Below are 17,979 nucleotides of genomic sequence, written 5' to 3' on the forward strand. Positions count from 1 at the left end.
TGATCTAGTCATGTAATATCTAGGTCACATAATAATTACAGGCTCAACTGCATGTTTCTGCAGATCCACTACAGTAACACTGTCACTGAAGCTTTAGGAATGTTTCATTTACAGGTGAAAGTCCATCTGTGCCCGGGTACACCCAGATAAGGTGCGAACACACCTGTAGAACTTACATTATAGGACATTGTTTCTATGAAGGCTTTTTTAGTGCAAAGAACTTCTAAAGAGGTCAGAGATAAGGTTGTGTCTTATAACCGGTGAGTGGAAGCAATATCCAGCTCCTTACTTAAAGCCCCCCTCCAGTCAAACATCTGTTTCTCTTCTTGTCCCTACAGTGTGCTGTTTGAATGCTGTCTGTGCAGAGTTTGACTCTAGAAGGATGTTTTCACATTCATCTGCTGAAAGTGGAAAGTTTCTCTGTGCTCATTGAACATCTGATTCGTGACATTACAAATGTGCAACCTGTACAGTGTGATCCACCAGTGCACATCCACTGAGAATGGACTTTACAGTGAAGTAGGAGACATCTTTTGTCCAGCAGGAAAACTTTAGAAATGAACAACATTTACATATTCAGAGATTCTGGATATTTCATGAGGTTGAAGGAGGAGATTGTACTAGAAATGACTACACTTTATGCATACTGTATTCAAGGTTTATGAGTCTCTTTTGTGTTACAATAAAATGTAAGTGTTATAGGAAAGTATGATAGCTAGTTGACTGACTAAGACCGGGACATTCTACCTGAGGAGGGAGAACTAGCCTGGATCATTCATGGTCTGTCTGAGTGTAAAAAGTCAGAGACAAAGAAGAAAAATGAATTACACTTCTGCATGTAATCTATCTCTCCACGGCAGACAGGTGTATAAATGCCACGCAGACAGCTGCTTCGCAACCCCTCCTCTCATGTGAACCAAGCCTTGCTCACACTGGCAACCCATCCTCCTCCTCCTCCTCCTCCTCACTGCAGCCCGTTCAGCTCCACACTATACCCTTCTCTCCATCTCTCCGCCAGCCGTCGGACGCCGCACCGTCTCTTCCACCGGACCACATAACCAATATCAGCCTTTAGAAACATCAATCAAACAAAATGTAAGTACTCTGCTATTTTTAAAATGCCCTTTTTCTCTGCGGGGTTCGGTGCTGCCGCACAGCGCTGCGTGCTGAACGCCTCAGCAGCAATGGATGCTCAGTCGCCCGCTGCGGGAACCCATTTTCACTGTACACGAAGTTAAACGGAATGCTGTTTGAAACTATATTAAAGGAAGGATTTTGTGAATGTTTCCCCAGGTTTAGATAGTTGAAAGGTTTTCGGCTATATTGGGGATTAGATATATTTTTAATTGCAGGCGAAATTTGGATTCTTTCAGCTTTTGTTACAGTTACAGTTAATATCAACTGTACAGAGTGCAGCTAACGTTCTCATTAAGCTAGCTCTGTGATGTAACCTCAGCTAGCTTGTAAAAATATTATCGGGCATAATATTCATATTTTACATTCCACCATCTTAACGCGTGTGTACATTTCCCGCTCTACACTTGACTTCAAGGGTGTACAGAATATCTGTCCATGTGTGTGTAATGTCGCTCAAACAGGAACTCATTGAACTCGCATTGAACTTGAACTCGAACTCGAAGGTCGTTTCCTATTAGAACCGCTGTATTCTTATTTACTTGAATATTTGAATCTTTGACGTCGTTAAATTTGAGTGCAGTGTCTCTTCTCAGCATCCCCAAAATCAAGGGCGACGGCCGGGCTCAGGCCCTGACTGTTACATAACCTTAATCCCACTAAAACACAGTAAAGACAGGAACAAAGGCAGCATATCACCTTACTCATATCACCCAGTCTCCAACAGGCTGCTGGTAGGACACATGGACTTAGTCCCGTAAGGCTGGGTAGCGGGCATTGTAATATGTAATAGATTTTTAGGAGGCTATAATGGTCCATTGTGCTGTTCAGCAGCTCCATTGTCTCCTGAAGAAGTGCCAGATAGCTGGACAGACAGGAGGACTGTCCCTTTATGGACACGAGCAGCCACGCCATGACCATGACTGCCTATTTCCAGTGCCACTTTGACCTTGATAGGACCGCTATCTTAAGCGTGTTGGCAGCCTGTGCCCAGCAGGCTTTGTTCTTTAATGCATACTGATAGCTGTAATCAGCAGTTCCAAACTGAGGCCCTGGGACTTTCGGGTATCTCAGTTGGGATCCCAAACAAGTGCCATTGTCTTTGCATAATGTGTATCACTATCTAAGGCTGCCATTTTCCCATCTACAGTAATTATATATTATATCTAGGCTAACAACTAGTAGGATTTTCCTCTGAGCACATTCTCCCAGATCAGACGTCGCTGTCTGTTATATCTCCAGAGGTTATGTGACATATAAAAGTTGGGAAAGCCCTGGTTTCAGTTGTGTACTGTGTCCCCCTTTTTAATGTTATTTGACCTTGCTATGATATGGGCTCTGCCTGTTGCTATTGCTCATTGCACAGTGCTGTGTTGCAGTCATATGCACAATACAATCAACTCAATGTATTGCTTTTACTCAGTTCTGCTTTTTTGTGTTTTCTTCAGTTTTATTTGTCTCTGTGCTTTCTTTGATAATTTTACGTCCATATGACCTCTACTATGAAAGTCTTCCTGTATTGAGACTTGTTGACAGGAAACCACATGATCAGGGCTGTCAATGAGGAAGCTTTACACTGAAGTACGAAATAAACGTGAGACGCTTTGTTCAAGTTGGATATCTTTGTCTTCTGTTTATCAGATCAACCAAAGTCTCTGCTGTTCAGCAGGAATGTACACTGGCACAAAGTGGGCCAGCTGTAAGTTATTGATGAAACATTTTGTAATGACTTTACTGATATATTCACCAAGATACTTTTTATTTCCCTGAGTGGCATGTTCCACTGCAAGCGGTGGATGAAAGGAAGATGGGCCGACAGATAGCAAGGAAGGAAAGAAAATTTGATAAGGAAAGAGTCATGAGATGGAGGTAGTGTTTGCATTATAGGTGGGGAAATGAGAGACGTCTGTGTGTGTTGCAGCTGTTTTGTTACTGCACATTTATTTGTAGCAGCACTGTGTGTGTGTGTGTGTGTGTGTGTGTGTGTGTGTGTGTGTGGTTTCACTTATTTTTAAGTTCACGTTTTTGTTTTCAGTTTGTTTTAAATATGGTCATGTTTAACTAAAGTGTCTTTTTGCTTAACACAGTTTAAAAGACCAGTGTGTAGGATTTAATGGCATCCAGTGGTGGCCTAGAGCTCAACCAATATGGGACTTTTGACACCAATATCGATTTCAAAGGGAAATTTACCGATTGCCAATATGGTGGCCGATGGAGTGAAGTTTCGGGCTGGAATGAAAATACACATTTTCAATGTAAATTTGGCACCAGTATGAAAAGTTCACAAAAGGCAGGGCATGATGGGAAACACCTGGCTGTCACCAGATCAAAGAGCTGATTGGCTCTTTGTTTTGACCACAAACATCACGTTTTGTAGAAAATATATATGATTGTAATATTTAATGCTAGATTATAGGCTCTTAGCCTATGGTTATGCAGTAAAGGTGTAGAGCTGCAGTAGGTCATTTTTATAACGGCTGGTATATATGGGCTAACAGGGCTAAGCCCCCCATCTTTTACAGTAAAGATGGAAAACTATTATTAAAAACCTTAGAACATATTGTTTTGAAATAATTTGGTAGAACCTAGAGCAGCAACAGCACCAAAAAGTGACAGAAAAACCCAGGATATATGATACATCTTGGGTTTTTCTGTGAATGGGCTAAATTCATTCAGCCCAAGCAAAGTCGCGTAAGCTTCCATTGACTTTTGATTGACAGGTGTTCTGACACGCCCCCTTCATATGCTGCCCATTTGGGCTAATTTCATTCAGCCCAAAGGCTGACCTTCGACCAATCACAGTGCAGTAGCTACAGTACAGTGACCTTCGACCAATCACAGCGCAGTAGCTACAGTACAGTGACCTTGACCAATCACAGCGCAGTAGCTACAGTACAGTGACCTTCGACCAATCACAGCGCAGTAGCTACAGTACAGTGACCTTTGACCAATCACAGCGCAGTAGCTAGTGTACAGTGACCTTCGACCAATCACAGCGCAGTAGCTACTAGGGATGGGGCCGATCCCGTATCGGTATCGGGACCGATACCAGCGTAATTCACGTATCGGAATTTTCCGATCCAACCTGCGGAGATATCCGATATCCATGAGCCATGTCTGCGCTAACGTTGTCTGCTGAAATGACTCCACAAGTGATTCCTGCCAGCCAGTCTGCTAGCTGGCTGCAAACTGTTGAATGGATTTCCTGAACGGAGGCGTGGCTCAATGAGACACAGAGTTATGAGACACGCCCCCGCTCAGGAAATCCATTCCGCAGTTTGCAGCCAGCTAGCAGGATAGCATTGAGCAGCATTGTGGCTAGCCAACATGTTCGCTGTGTGGAAATACTTTACACTGGAAACACCGCAGAGCAAGACAGCAAAATGCAATGTTTGCAAAGCCATAATTCAGAGACGCGGAAGCGCCCTCGCGTCGTACAACACTACGAACGCAATCAAACATTTAAAAAGCACCACACGAAACAGCACAAGGATTTTTTAGGCGAGCTGTCAGGAATCACTTCTGGAGTCATTCCAAAAACAAGGTAAACTCCAGGCAGACAACGTGAAAGCTAAAGGGATTACCGAGTGGGTGTGTGTGTGTGTGCGCGTGTGTTAGATGTTTACAGTTATTGCACTTTTCTTATATTTCAGATAATTGACATTTTAAAACCTTGATTTATTGATACTACAAGAGCCAGTGTACTTGATTTGTGCTGTTCAGATGCACACTGTTTTATTGATAGTGTGTGTGTAAGATGTTTACACTTATTGCACTTTTCTTATATTTCAAATATTTGACATTTTGGGAATTTAATAAATATTGACATGACAATAAATTTGAAACCCTTACAGTTGTATATTTGTTTTCAGGATGGGATTTTTCCTGTTAACAGGATTTCCTGTTTTTCTGACTTCCTTTTCTGATATACTTACCTCAAGTTGCCTTTTGGGACATACATGCATACATACGTACATATCATACTTGCCTGTTGAGAGGAGTTTATTCATATTATCTCATATAAAATCAACAATAATGATAATAATAATATTAAAGCAAACAGAGCTCTGGTATCGGAATAGTATCGGTATCAGCCGATATCCAAATTCAGGTATCAGGATCAGATCGGAAGTGAAAAAATGTGGTTCGGTGCATCCCTAGTAGCTACAGTACAGTGACCTTCGACCAATCACAGCGCAGTAGCTACAGTACAGTGACCTTCGACCAATCACAGCGCAGTAGCTACAGTACAGTGACCTTCGACCAATCACAGCGCAGTAGCTACAGTACAGTGACCTCCTCGACCAATCACAGCGCAGTAGCTACAGTACAGTGACCTTCGGCAGTAGCTACAGTACAGGGCTAGTTCGTAGTCTGGCGGGCGTTAGCATGAACATGAACGAGGTGGATTATTTACTTTCTAATCAATTTTCTTTAAAGTCTTTGGAGGAAAAAATGGAAATACAGAGATTGGGAACACATCATCCAAACGATGTTCAAATAACACAAAAGAACAAACGACAAAATCTTAGTTTTGTGTTACATGGTTTCAGCTAACGGACTGGCTAACAGCAAGTGTAGCTAGGAATTCACTTTTCTGGTTCCATGTTTGCTGTTTGGAGGAGACACGGCTTGGACCCAACAAGGAATTGTGGATTTAAAATATTTATCCGACAAAATTAGGAAACATGAATGCAGCACGAGCCACATTGGAAATAGGGTAAAGCTGTCATTGCTGGGTAAAGTGAACATCGCCTGTCAGCTTAATGAGGGTCACCGCACCGCTGTACAGAGACACAACGAGCTGGTAAAGAAACACATTCACTATCACAGATTGTTGACTGTATTACATTTTGTGGGGACACAAGCTCGCCCTGCGGGGGTCCGATTAATCTCCCACTTCACTCCAGCGGGGACCAGTTCTCTTTTTTAGACAGTCAATCAGCAGATCACCTGTCAAACACACAGGTTGCAAAGTACACGTCTAAGACCACAGATTCTCTCAGAACGAGACAGGGCCTGGACAATGTTCCGTGCTTCATATCTGAACTGCTGACCACAGATGACAACCAGCCACATCCAGATGTGGACACAGCTGCAGCCGCTGCAACCGCTGTAACGCGGCGCAGGATGCGGCGCTCTGATAATGTGTCAGTAGCTGCACAGTGCGCTTTGAGAAAGCCAGGCACTTGTGTAATGCATTTGTTAGCCCACCCAGAATCTCCACCAGCTGTCACTGCAGATAATCTTTTTGTTGATTTTAAACCAGTATTGTGTACAGTAAACAGCAACATTATTTAGAATGTCAGAATGGACTGGTCTCTGATTTGACGTAAAGCATGAGACTGATAATCTGTGAAAAAAAAACGCTCCTAATGGAATTTGCAAGAATCTACCTGGGAATGAGACTCAACAATCATTTATCTTCTCAGCTCTGATTGGTTGTTTTCATTCAGGCCCTGTGGGTTCTTCCCATTAGGAGCACTAGGATGAGCCAGAGGAACCTGATTCTTTCACAGATTATCTGTCTCATGTTCTATTCGTTAATAATCTCTTAATGAACAGATATTGTTGATAATAATGACAGTAAAGTTTATTACCTAGCTACAGGTAGCCCACAGATGGATCTAACAGGATGTAAACATTTCTGTGACTTCCTGTATATTCTTTGATGGCTGCTGGAAACTGTCCAACTTGACTGCAGCTTTTTGTAACCGGATCTCGTCCCCTTTCCAGCCAAGGCGCAGTTCCTCTCGAGCGACTGATATATTGGTTGGGCTCTAGCCTCACCCTCCCTTTTAAGTGTGTAGTAGAAACTATGGTGGCTGCGGAACATACAAAAAGGCCCTTTCTGCAGCCTACACATTGGTCCTTTAAAGTTGAATAAACTAAAAAGTGAGCCAGTACAGTCCCAAGAAGTATTGAAGTGGTACACTTAGAAGTGTACTACTAGTACATTGATATAAGCATACTTAAGGTAAAGTATACTTAGGAAATACACTGGAACTTAAGTTCATGTAAAGGACCGCTATGTTTTTGAGAACTTCTCTCACATCGTCACGCACACCTAGTGTTAAAGCATGTTGTGTCTCACGCTGTAGCTGCCAGTAGTTCCTTAAAGAACACTGATTGGTCCGAACCACTGTGGCAAGATAGATTCTTACATGATCTTGTAATTTCATGATCTTGATTAGTGCTAATACAACCCAATTAGACTAAATATAATTTGGACATTTGGAGTTGGGACCAGTGGATGTCACCCATTGGTTTGTGGAGAGGAGAACCCTTTTGAAGCCTTGAGTTTGGCATTTGGCTGTGGCATGTTGTTTCTTTGCAGCCAGCAGCAGTGACATACTTCGAGTTAAAAATAATAATAAAACAAAGTAAGGATGTCCCGATCTCAACGATCAGTATCGGCACCGATCAAGGCATTACTGAACTTTATTGACCCGATCCGATCTTTTTTTTTACATCGGCTGTCACACAGCTTTACTCATGAAGCTTTAATGCAGCCCGTTTGAACGCTCTCCACTGTCTCTCCACTCTGAGCTCTGTGTCGGTGTGCGAGAGCTGGACAGCCCCGCCCACTGCGCAGGAGGAGAGGATGGTAGAGAGCCGACACAGCCCCACTCACGCAAGTGCAACAGAAGCCCCACGATCAAAAATCAAATAAGAGTAATTCATTAATGTAATCCATGCAAAGGATGTAGAGAGGATAGAAATAAACACTGAGATATAGAGCAAAATACAGTTCATTCAGTAACTCAGGTAAAAGTTGCACTGAAAGCAACAAACTCTGGAGAGAGAAACTCCCTCCAGGCAGCTCCAAGGCCAAAAGATTACAGAGGGTTTGTTATTTTATACTGAGCAGAGTTAGTCATTGTCAAGCATATACATTGGATTGATTGTGAAAGTGTTAGATCAATATGGAATGAATCGGATCGGATCGGGGGCTAAAAACACTTGATGGAGACATCCCTGACATGAACCATCAGTGCAAGATCAGAAGTAGTAACTGTACCATTGTTTAGTTCCCAGTAGTACTACTAGTGGCCTTGACATCAGGCTGAAGAACACTATATTCCTGTGCTAAGGCTCTGAATCATATTATCTATAATTATTATGAATGTGTATGAGAGGATGACAGCATCAGATGATAGCTGCCCTCAGTGTCAGCAGGGATGGGTGTGACAATGGCAACGATAACCTGCAAACACATTATGTACATACAGATTAGCTGGAACAGCTTTGAGTTCATGTTGGACAGTGATGATGCTGTTACTCAGAGTAAAGACAACAGTGACAGTGAATGTCAGTCCTGATAAGACTTCAGTATTTAAACTGGACTCCAGGTTTTAGTCAGTAGTCAGTGGTTTTTTGGGTTTGGTTCCGCACTTGGACACCGTCATGATGTCTCGCTTCTTGATGCCCATCTGCTCGTCCTGTAAGTGTTAGTGACAGCTCCTACCCTTCATGTGGAACTGTTTTTCACAGAGACAGGTTGTTTTGTTGTCGACTTTATTATTTACACTTGTACTGATTCCCTTATGTAGAGGATTCTGTGTGTTATGCACCGCTATTTGTTTTGTTTTTAAAATACACTGTTGTTTGTCTTAATTAGTAAGTTGATTGACATAAAATGTATCAAATTCAACAATTTGGATATAGAGCTGCGATGATTAGTCAATTAATCGATTAGGTGTCAGCTATTTTGACAATTGATTAATAAGTCATTTTTTGATTTAATGAATAATGAAAATAATGGTTAGTTGCAGCCCCAGTTTGTTGTTGGGCCCGCTCACTAGGACATGTCTTTCTGTCTCCCTGCAGCGGCCATCATGTCCTCAGTGCTGCAGAAACTGATCAGCCCTCTGGCCAGCAGCCCCGCTGAGCCTCCCAGGAACAAGGTGACGGTGGTCGGGGTGGGCCAGGTGGGCATGGCCTGTGCCGTCAGCATCCTGCTGCGGGTAAGACACAACACGTTCTGCTGAGGCTGTCTCACAGGAGAAAAAAATAGAGAAAAGAGCCCATACAAAAATATCATGTGTAAATGACATGATGATGCTGATTTTCCTTTATGCCTGTGTAATATAAACAATATCTTACATAATAAGATCATCTCCGTTTCAAATGTTTTGTGAAACTCAGTGTTTCCTTTACGTTGATGTTGGAGTGGCGGCCGCTGTTAAATTTCTGCTGCCACGGTATCAGAAATGGGGCAGACGCACAATGTAGTCACGGTTGCCTTTTAAATGATCCTGCCGACATAATGCACCCCCGCTGGCTGCCGCTCATATTGCAATTTAACACGGGCCTGCCCCCACTGCTAAAAAACTCCTAGAGGAAACACTGGAAACTAAAATCACATATGGCTCTCCATTGTCTGTGTGGACTATATACTGTGGTTGTAAATCACATTGTACATACCTATATTGAACAATATATTTTTTATAATAATGGTCAAATTAGGGCTGGGCGATAAATCGATTTTGTCGATTAATTAGAATTTGTAGTTAAACACGATTTATTTTTAGTTAAAATCGGTTTTCTCTTGAACTTCCACAACACCGACGCTCCCTTTGGGCTCCCGTAGGTCAGAGTGCGCTGACCCCTCCCCCCGCCTCTCCACAGATAAACACAACATGGCAGCAAGCCAGGATGAGCTCGTCCCCAAAAAAGGCACAGTATCGTCGTTGTTTGGAACTGGTTTGGTTTTGTGACGTCCGACAGCGAACAAACCACGACCCACTGCAAAGTTTGTTTGAAAGCTGTTGCAACCAAAGGTAGCAGTACGACCAATTTATTCCAGCACCTCAAGCAGAGGCATGCAGCCGAGTGGGAGAAATGTTGCTCTCTGCGAGATATACAGGACCGCAGCCCTCAAACATCCGCTAAAAAACAGTCTACAAAGAAATCGATTAAAATCGTAAATCGGGTTTGGTGTGAAAAAATCGGAGATTTTATTTTTAAGCCATATCGCCCAGCCCTAGGTCAAATATGATGAATAATTAAGGTATGAACATATGTCATATACATATTTTAACATACACAGTAAAAAAATGTTTCATATCAGATATATTGTTTTGATATATTCTACAGAGTATATTTAACAACATGTATTAGAAATACATGTGCCATAAGTAATATTGTATGTACAAAACTACAGTAATATTTCAGGTACATATCAGCACATATAGTCTTGTATGTGAAAAGCAAATGTCCATAAACACATACAGCTTAATATTTAATATACACAGACACTTTATATGTGATATACATCATAGAATGGAAGGAGAAATGAAGTTTTTAGATCCACGCTATAAGCCTGCTGAATTGAATGTGATCTCTCCTCCACAATCATCTTCCTGCACTCCCTCTCCTCATCTTTCTCCTCCTCCCCTGAACAGGACCTGTGTGATGAGCTGGCTCTGGTGGACGTGATGGAGGATCGTCTCAAGGGAGAGATGATGGACCTGCAGCACGGCAGCCTCTTCCTCAAGACCTCCAAGATTGTCGCAGACAAAGGTCAGGACCCGCTGCTAACACCCTGCTGCACTGTACACGAGAATGACACCACTCACCAGATGTTGTTTCTCCTCCTCTCTTCCTCCTCCAGACTACGCGGTGACTGCCAACTCTCGTCTGGTGGTGGTGACGGCCGGTGTTCGCCAACAGGAGGGCGAGAGCCGCCTCAATCTGGTGCAGAGGAACGTCAATGTCTTCAAGTCCATCATCCCCCAGATCATCAAATACAGCCCCAACTGCACACTCATCGTGGTCTCCAACCCTGGTGAGTACACTAGAAAACATATGATCACCTTTGGTCTTCTATTACAATATCAATAACCCCTGCTTGTAACTCACCCTCCACAGTGGACGTGCTGACCTACGTGACCTGGAAACTGAGCGGCCTGCCCAAGCACCGCGTCATCGGCAGCGGTACCAACCTGGACTCGGCCCGCTTCCGCTACATGATGGCCGAACGCCTCGGCATCCACGCCAGCTCCTTCAACGGCTGGGTGCTGGGAGAGCACGGAGACACCAGCGGTGGGTACACACTTATTTATCATCACGCAACAATCATCATCTGTCAGATCTGTTGTCTGCAGGGCATCAAATGATATATAGGGCAGTATTAACTGTTGGTGTGTTTTTTTTATTTCAGTGCCAGTGTGGAGCGGTGCTAACGTGGCAGGAGTCAACCTGCAGAAGCTGAATCCTGACATTGGCACTGATGCTGATAAGGAACAGTGGAAGGCCACACACAAGGCGGTAGTGGACAGGTAAAACTCTCCAAATTAAAAGTACTCCTCGGAGAAGGAGAGCGGGCACACCTTGCTGCCCAGTATGTATTAACATGCCACAACCTGAGGGACAGTGAGTGATCGAGGCACATGCACACACAGACACACACAGACACACACACACACACACTGTTCATAACTAATATAATGTTCATAATGTATATATCTTTGATTTATTGTATTGTATTTTGATGCTTTGCTTTGGCAATATTGTTTTTTAAAAAACTTTCATGCCAATAAAGCCCATTTAGAATTTGAATTTGGTAGGCAGCCGATAACAAAACAGCAGTCTATATATATATAAATATACATACATACACACACACACACACACACACAGATGTATCTTTCATTTAAATTTCAAATTCATGTTCAATCTGTATTGTCCCTCGAGGGGAAATTTGATTTACAGTAGAGGGCTGAAACAAAAAACAATCAAATATACAAGACATGGGACAGTAATCACAACCCTCGAGATGCCTGTAGCATTTTAGAGTAGTATCGAGGGGAGGGGTATGTGGTGGAGATTCTGAGCATCTGCCTGACACCTCCCCGCCCTGTTTCTGCACTTTGCATTTTCCACATGTATTAAAGTGCTTGTGACGGAAAATGGCTGATATTTAACAGTCTTCCCTGAGTAAATCCCAGTGCGTGAGTGGCTGCTGTGGATCCTTTAGATTCAGTAAAAGTACTGGATCCTGCCTGTGTGCAAAGGATCAAATTAACACTGAACCACAGCAAACCAAGTTCCTCTGACGATGAGAAACAGCAGATGCATTTCAATCTTTGGAGCAACAAACAGTGCAACAGGTGTAGAGCTTAATCTGATTGTTGATTTTTCATTAACAACATATAAAATATAAACAGGACAGACAAGACCACTACTGCTTGTCGCTACTGGTGTTTTAATTTGAAACACTTATATAATCAGTGATTACACAGTGCGTGAGGATGAAGTCAGTGACTCTACAACCTGTGAAAGAGGAACTGCTGATCAGCCAATCACAATGTCCAGTTTGCCCCACCCATTTCCAGTTTAAACCACGCCCATTCCGAGTATGGCTACAGATACAGATAATTTAGTTGGTTGAACAGATATAGATAATGCTGTACTCACTCGTCCATATCTTTACTTTGCAAATAGTTTGACAAAACAATCCCAACTCAAGGTCCACTTGCTGGCTTCTTCAAGCTACAATCTTAAAGCCAAGTCACAAACTTTGGAACACTGTTTGCTGTTCTTAAAGCCTCCAGTAGCTGAATTCTTCCGTCTTGCTGCTAAACTCTCTTCCCAGAACTCTGTTTACTTGAGAGACTTGTGTTCATTGTCCGGGAAAGTTAAGCTCTCCCTCATAAGACCTCCTGTCAGATTACATAACCACTGAGGGAAGAGGAGACACAGGGCTTCTACTTTCTTCTCTGGAAAATACCCAAGTCCAAATCCCTTCTATGTAGGTTAGTTTATCTAGAATGAGCCTGTTTTTTTTTTGGGCCAGACTTGAGGTCTGTGGTTTTAGCTCTCAGAGCACATGCTGCACCCTGTCCCGGCTGTTCAGTGGAGATAAAACATGAGATTCTGTGTGATTATTTAACAGTCAGCGGAGTGCTGAGAGTGATTACAGTTTAGGTGGCCCCAGTGGGAATGTGACCTCCAACCCTGGCACTGTTAATGCAAGCTTCACTCACTAATGAGCATTAAGGGCTGCATATCACGGACAGCAGTTATGTCATTTATTGAAGACCAATCAGCAGTTTGTGTTGTCTTTATAATCAAACCTTATGATGGTATAATATATTGCTATATGTGATGTAATTTCTTATATTGTAGAAAGAATATAATTCAATAGATTTTACTGTATATCTATAAAAATGGAAAATTCTATTTGTGTGCTTGTGATCATAATGGAATTGACTTCACATCTATTGGGGTCAGAGTTTTACAGCCTTATGGTAAGATAGTAGACTTTATATAAACTTTTATGTTACTTGGTGGTTGCTATGGTGTTTTCTGGGTGGTTGCTAGGGTGATACAAGGTGGTATATGTGTATTAGTGGTGGACCGATACAGGTTTTTCAATGGCCAGTATATAATAATGCTGATATCAAAACAAAGAAAAGTCATGTATAATTCTGATATACTCATGCACATGACACATACACATGGTTATCTGAACCAGTAACATGTTGTTTTAGATGGGATTGTTATGAATTAATGAAATAGACAAATACATTTGGTTCTGCTGTAGATTTTAGAACCTGACTGGTATTTAAGGGAGAGCAGGAATTATTATATACATTATAACATAATAGATATTTAACACTAGACAATATCACTTTTTTATTAGATTTTCTGTCATTTAGGAGAAACGTGTTAGCAAGATGTATACGTTATAGTACAGAGCTCCAAATGAACTTTTTCACCACCTTCCCAAAACTTCCCAAAAAAGGGAAGTGCTAACATCGTTCCACAGCAGCCCCACTGATAAGGCTGCCTGCAGATGTGTCTGCAGACATTTTTTGCCTATCGGCCTCATGAGATAGGTTTATCTCAATGTGCTAGATAATTTGTCTGATTGATCAGTCTATAAGTGTATTTATATGTGCAATTTTCCTGTAAGATCAGACTTGTGGAATGTAATTTTACACATGTACACACACACTGTATAGATGTTGACAGAGTGCTGCTTTGTGTCTCAGTGCCTACGAGGTGATCAAGCTGAAGGGCTACACCAACTGGGCCATCGGTCTGAGCGTGGCAGACCTGACTGAGAGCATTGTCAAGAACATGAGCCGTGTCCATCCTGTCTCCACCATGGTCAAGGTCTGACACACACACACACACACACACACACACACAATCATAGCTGGGTTAACCCACTACAGTGTTCCAGTGCAAAAGTGAGCTGTCAGCCACTATTGACCCCCTGAGTTGAGCCCCTCCCCCTGTTAGTAGCAGTTTGGTTTATGTATTTTTATTACTCACAGTGCAAATTTTGACACAGTTTACCTTTAAAAGGCAGGTGATTATGCCTCAATTAATAACATTTCCCTAGTAACCACTGGATGCCATTATATCACACACGCTGGTCGTTTAAAGCTACAGTAGGTCATTTTTATAAAAATACCTTTTGTCATGTTTGCTGAAACTTTCACCATTCCCTGACAGTAGAACATGAGACAGATAATCTATAAAAAAAAAATCAGGTTCCTCTGGCTCCTCCTAGTGCTCCTAATGGCATTCATAAGAATCCACCAGGCCTGGATCAAAACAACCAATCAGAGCTGAGAAAGCTGGAAAGAAGTTTTGGGTTGGTGGCTTTAGGATAAGTGATTGTTAAGCCTGATGAGTGTTAATTCCCAGCATCCATATTTGATGACCTGGGAATGAGACTCAACAATCAGCCCAAAGCGTCTTTATATCTTTCTCAGCTCTGATTGGTTGTTTTCGTTCAGGCCCGGTGGATTCTTGCAAATGTCATTAATAGAACTAGAACGAACCAGAGAAACCACATTTTTTTCACAGATTATCTGTCTCATGTACTACTATCCTGACAGTAGTGATAGTTTCAGCAAATATGACAAAAAGTTATTTTATAAACTTTTATAAACCTGCTCTAGCTTTAAGTAGTAAATATTAAGTAATAAATATTTCCCAAAACAAACTATTCAGTTAATACAGTCTCTGGCACTAAGCACTAGCTGTCTATAAATGCTTATATACTGTGTTTTTGTTTAATTGTGTGTGTTTCTTCCTCACCTAACTCTGTGTATGTATGTGTATTTGTGTAGGACATGTACGGTATTGGTGAGGAGGTCTTCCTGTCTCTGCCCTGCGTGCTGAACAACACCGGCGTGAGCAGCGTGATCAACATGACCCTGACGGACGCCGAGGTGGGCCAGCTGAAGAAGAGCGCCGACACACTGTGGGGCATCCAGAAGGACCTCAAGGACATCTGAACACACAATACGCAGCTGTGATGCAGAGAGGCCTGTCGACACGCACACACTCCTTTTGTATAACCTCCCTCTCTCTTAGATTGTATCGCTCTTATTTTGAAGGACAGTACCAGTGTTTTTGTAAAAATAGTGCCAGTGAGAATTTCAGTTACATGTCCGGCCTGATTTGATTGTCAGTGCCGAATTATGTCACCATCTTCTACCTGTCAATCACCTGACTGCTTTAAGTCTAAAAAATTCCTTTATTCTCCTTTCAAACAATGTGCACATTTCCTCCCCAGTAGGCTGAAGTTGCTGTGTTGCCATGTTTGTGTTAGGAGTTGTAAGCTGACCTGTGTTACCACACTCTTTATGGATTCTTGTGTTTCAGCTGTTTGGACCAGGATCAAACACAACCTTCAAAAAGCCAAACGTGTCACTTGTCCTCCTCCACCACTTCCCGTACTGAGTCGTTCATGTAGATCTCGGCAGGGAATCATGAGAGAAAGTCCCTAAATGTCCAGAAAAAGACCCTAAAACTCTGAAAGGAAACTGTTTTTCTCACACTTTTGTCTAAATGTGGTACTCTGCAGCAGACAAACGACTGCACACCCAGGTCAAATCGATGAAAATGTCACATTGTGAGTGTGAAGGTGGATTTTTTCTTCCCCTCCTGTTTTCTCGGTGTTAGTAAAGGGAGATGGAGCAGCAGAGAAGAGTGGAAACGTCTAGCTCCAGTTGTCTTTTTGAACAAGTGTGACCTAGTGTTGGAAACTGTGTTGGAAACAGCAATGTGTAACTTAATAAACTGAACCTTGTGAAGGCTAGTGTGTGTACGTGAGTGTTTAATTGTTATCTAATCACTCACTGTCACCTTTGTTAATGACAACCGGGCCAAAAGCCGGCCCCCCTGCCAAAACAGGAGCACAACGCAACCCCAACCCAATCCAGGGAGCAACACCCAGTCGCCGGGTCCCGACATCACCCGACCAAACCAACCCCCACCAAACCAACCAACCAAACCAAAAGGCAGAGACACCAATACAGGCAGACTAGCAACTCCACCGAAAGCCACAAGACAATTACAAAGATTCATATCATCTCCAACGGCTCAGCCAAAGTTTATTTCACCCGAATCAAACAAGAAATTGCTCTCTCTAATGTACCACCTTCAGAGGGCCTACTAACACGCGAAAAAAAAAAAAATTTTTTTTCTCAACTATCTTATCACCCAGCTCACCCACCAGTGACACTGACTGCTTAAAGGAAGCATGGACACAGCAATGTTTCAAACATAGTGGAGGAATCAGCAAACATATGCCTGTAAAGCCGTAAGAGAACTCGTGCACACCAGGACTTATGGGAATATGTTCCAATATAGCTATTGTTAGCTAAAGACCTAATTAACAGTTGATGTGAGTTAGGTTGTTACATTTATGCTAACATTAGCTCCCAGATGTACCCATCCAACAATAGACGTAGATTAGCTAGCTAGTTAGCTTGAGTGTTGCTAACTTAAGATGTGACTTTATATACAGGTATGTCGTCATGGCTAGCGCGTAGCATGTACAGGAAATGAGACCGACCGAGGCTTTCTCCACTGTTATTGGAGCACAGCGAAAAGGGGCGGGACTTAGGAAGGGTCAGTTTGACCCAATTTAGAGAGAATTCTTCTTTTCTTTTGAATTGCACTTATAAGATGAAGTGGGTCTAAAATGTAATCTTCGGCATTGTTTTATGTTTGGAACAACATCAGACCTGCCAACATGTACGCATTTTACGCTGGTATGATTTCTTACGCTAACTACGCAAAAAGCTGGCGACGCCAAGCAATACTCAAATCCAACAGCAGGAGGCAGCAGCGACTAACCTACCAAAAGCAAAAGAAGAAGAAGAGTTTGACCAATCAGAGCGCAGGATTGAACGTCAATCTCAAGCGGGGAGGATGGATGATGATTGACAGGCGTAATGGCGTAATGGCGTAATATGAAGACCAGCTGGATGTTATCCTCCTCACTGCGGCTCACTGCGGCTCACTGCTGCCTCTACTGAGGACTAACTTTTAACTCCTTAGCAAAGGTAAATAAACGACTGGGGTGATGTGACAGGTTGAAATTGGTAATTATTTAAAGTTAATAACAAGCTAGCTTGTTTGTTCAGTGCAATTAGCAAAGTTACGTTACGTTACGTTACGTTACGTTACGTTACGTTTACTTGTTTTAGCTTGTTAAACTTCTTATAGTATTCATAATATTAATTATTATTGCAGCCAAACCTGTAACCGTAATGAGAGGAGCACATCATGATGAAGAAGAGAATGTATACGCAACAGAAATAAAGTAGAAAGTTACCTGGAGGTGCGTGGTGCGTGCGTGCGTGTGTGTGTGTGTGTGTGTGTGCGTGTGTGTAGGTGTGTGTGTGTGTGTGTATGTGTGTGTGTATGTGTGTGTGTATGTGTGTGTGCGTGTGTGTATGTGTGTGTGCGTGTGTGTATGTGTATGTATGTGTGTGTATGTGTGTGTGTGTGTGCGCGTGTTGGCACTGTGTAGCCTTTAACCATATACATTACCATACATGTTCAAGCACGCACAAGTATTGGCAGCAA

General features: G+C 42.4%; 1 protein-coding gene across 1 annotated transcript; it reads left to right on the forward strand.

The window, feature by feature from the left end:
- The first annotated feature begins 916 nt into the window (after positions 1 to 916).
- Positions 917 to 16,201, forward strand: ldhba (lactate dehydrogenase Ba). Its single transcript, XM_051392051.1, has 8 exons — positions 917 to 1,095; positions 8,965 to 9,101; positions 10,542 to 10,659; positions 10,751 to 10,924; positions 11,008 to 11,181; positions 11,300 to 11,417; positions 14,136 to 14,259; positions 15,228 to 16,201. Exons 2-8 carry the CDS (start codon positions 8,973 to 8,975, stop codon positions 15,393 to 15,395), a joined length of 1,005 nt encoding a protein of 334 aa, XP_051248011.1. The 5' UTR covers positions 917 to 1,095; positions 8,965 to 8,972; the 3' UTR covers positions 15,396 to 16,201.
- Positions 16,202 to 17,979: the final 1,778 nt, after the last annotated feature.

This window comes from Dicentrarchus labrax, unplaced genomic scaffold (assembly GCF_905237075.1).
Source record: "Dicentrarchus labrax unplaced genomic scaffold, dlabrax2021, whole genome shotgun sequence".
NCBI lineage: Eukaryota > Metazoa > Chordata > Actinopteri > Moronidae > Dicentrarchus > Dicentrarchus labrax.

Excerpts from the sequence above, each read along its gene's own strand:
- ldhba (XM_051392051.1), top strand. The coding sequence starts at position 8,973 with ATGTCCTCAGTGCTGCAGAAACTGATCAGCCCTCTGGCCAGCAGCCCC. Across the intron at positions 10,660-10,750 it reads CAAGATTGTCGCAGACAAAG|ACTACGCGGTGACTGCCAAC; the intron begins GTCAGGACCCGC and ends TTCCTCCTCCAG. Across the intron at positions 10,925-11,007 it reads CATCGTGGTCTCCAACCCTG|TGGACGTGCTGACCTACGTG; the intron begins GTGAGTACACTA and ends CACCCTCCACAG.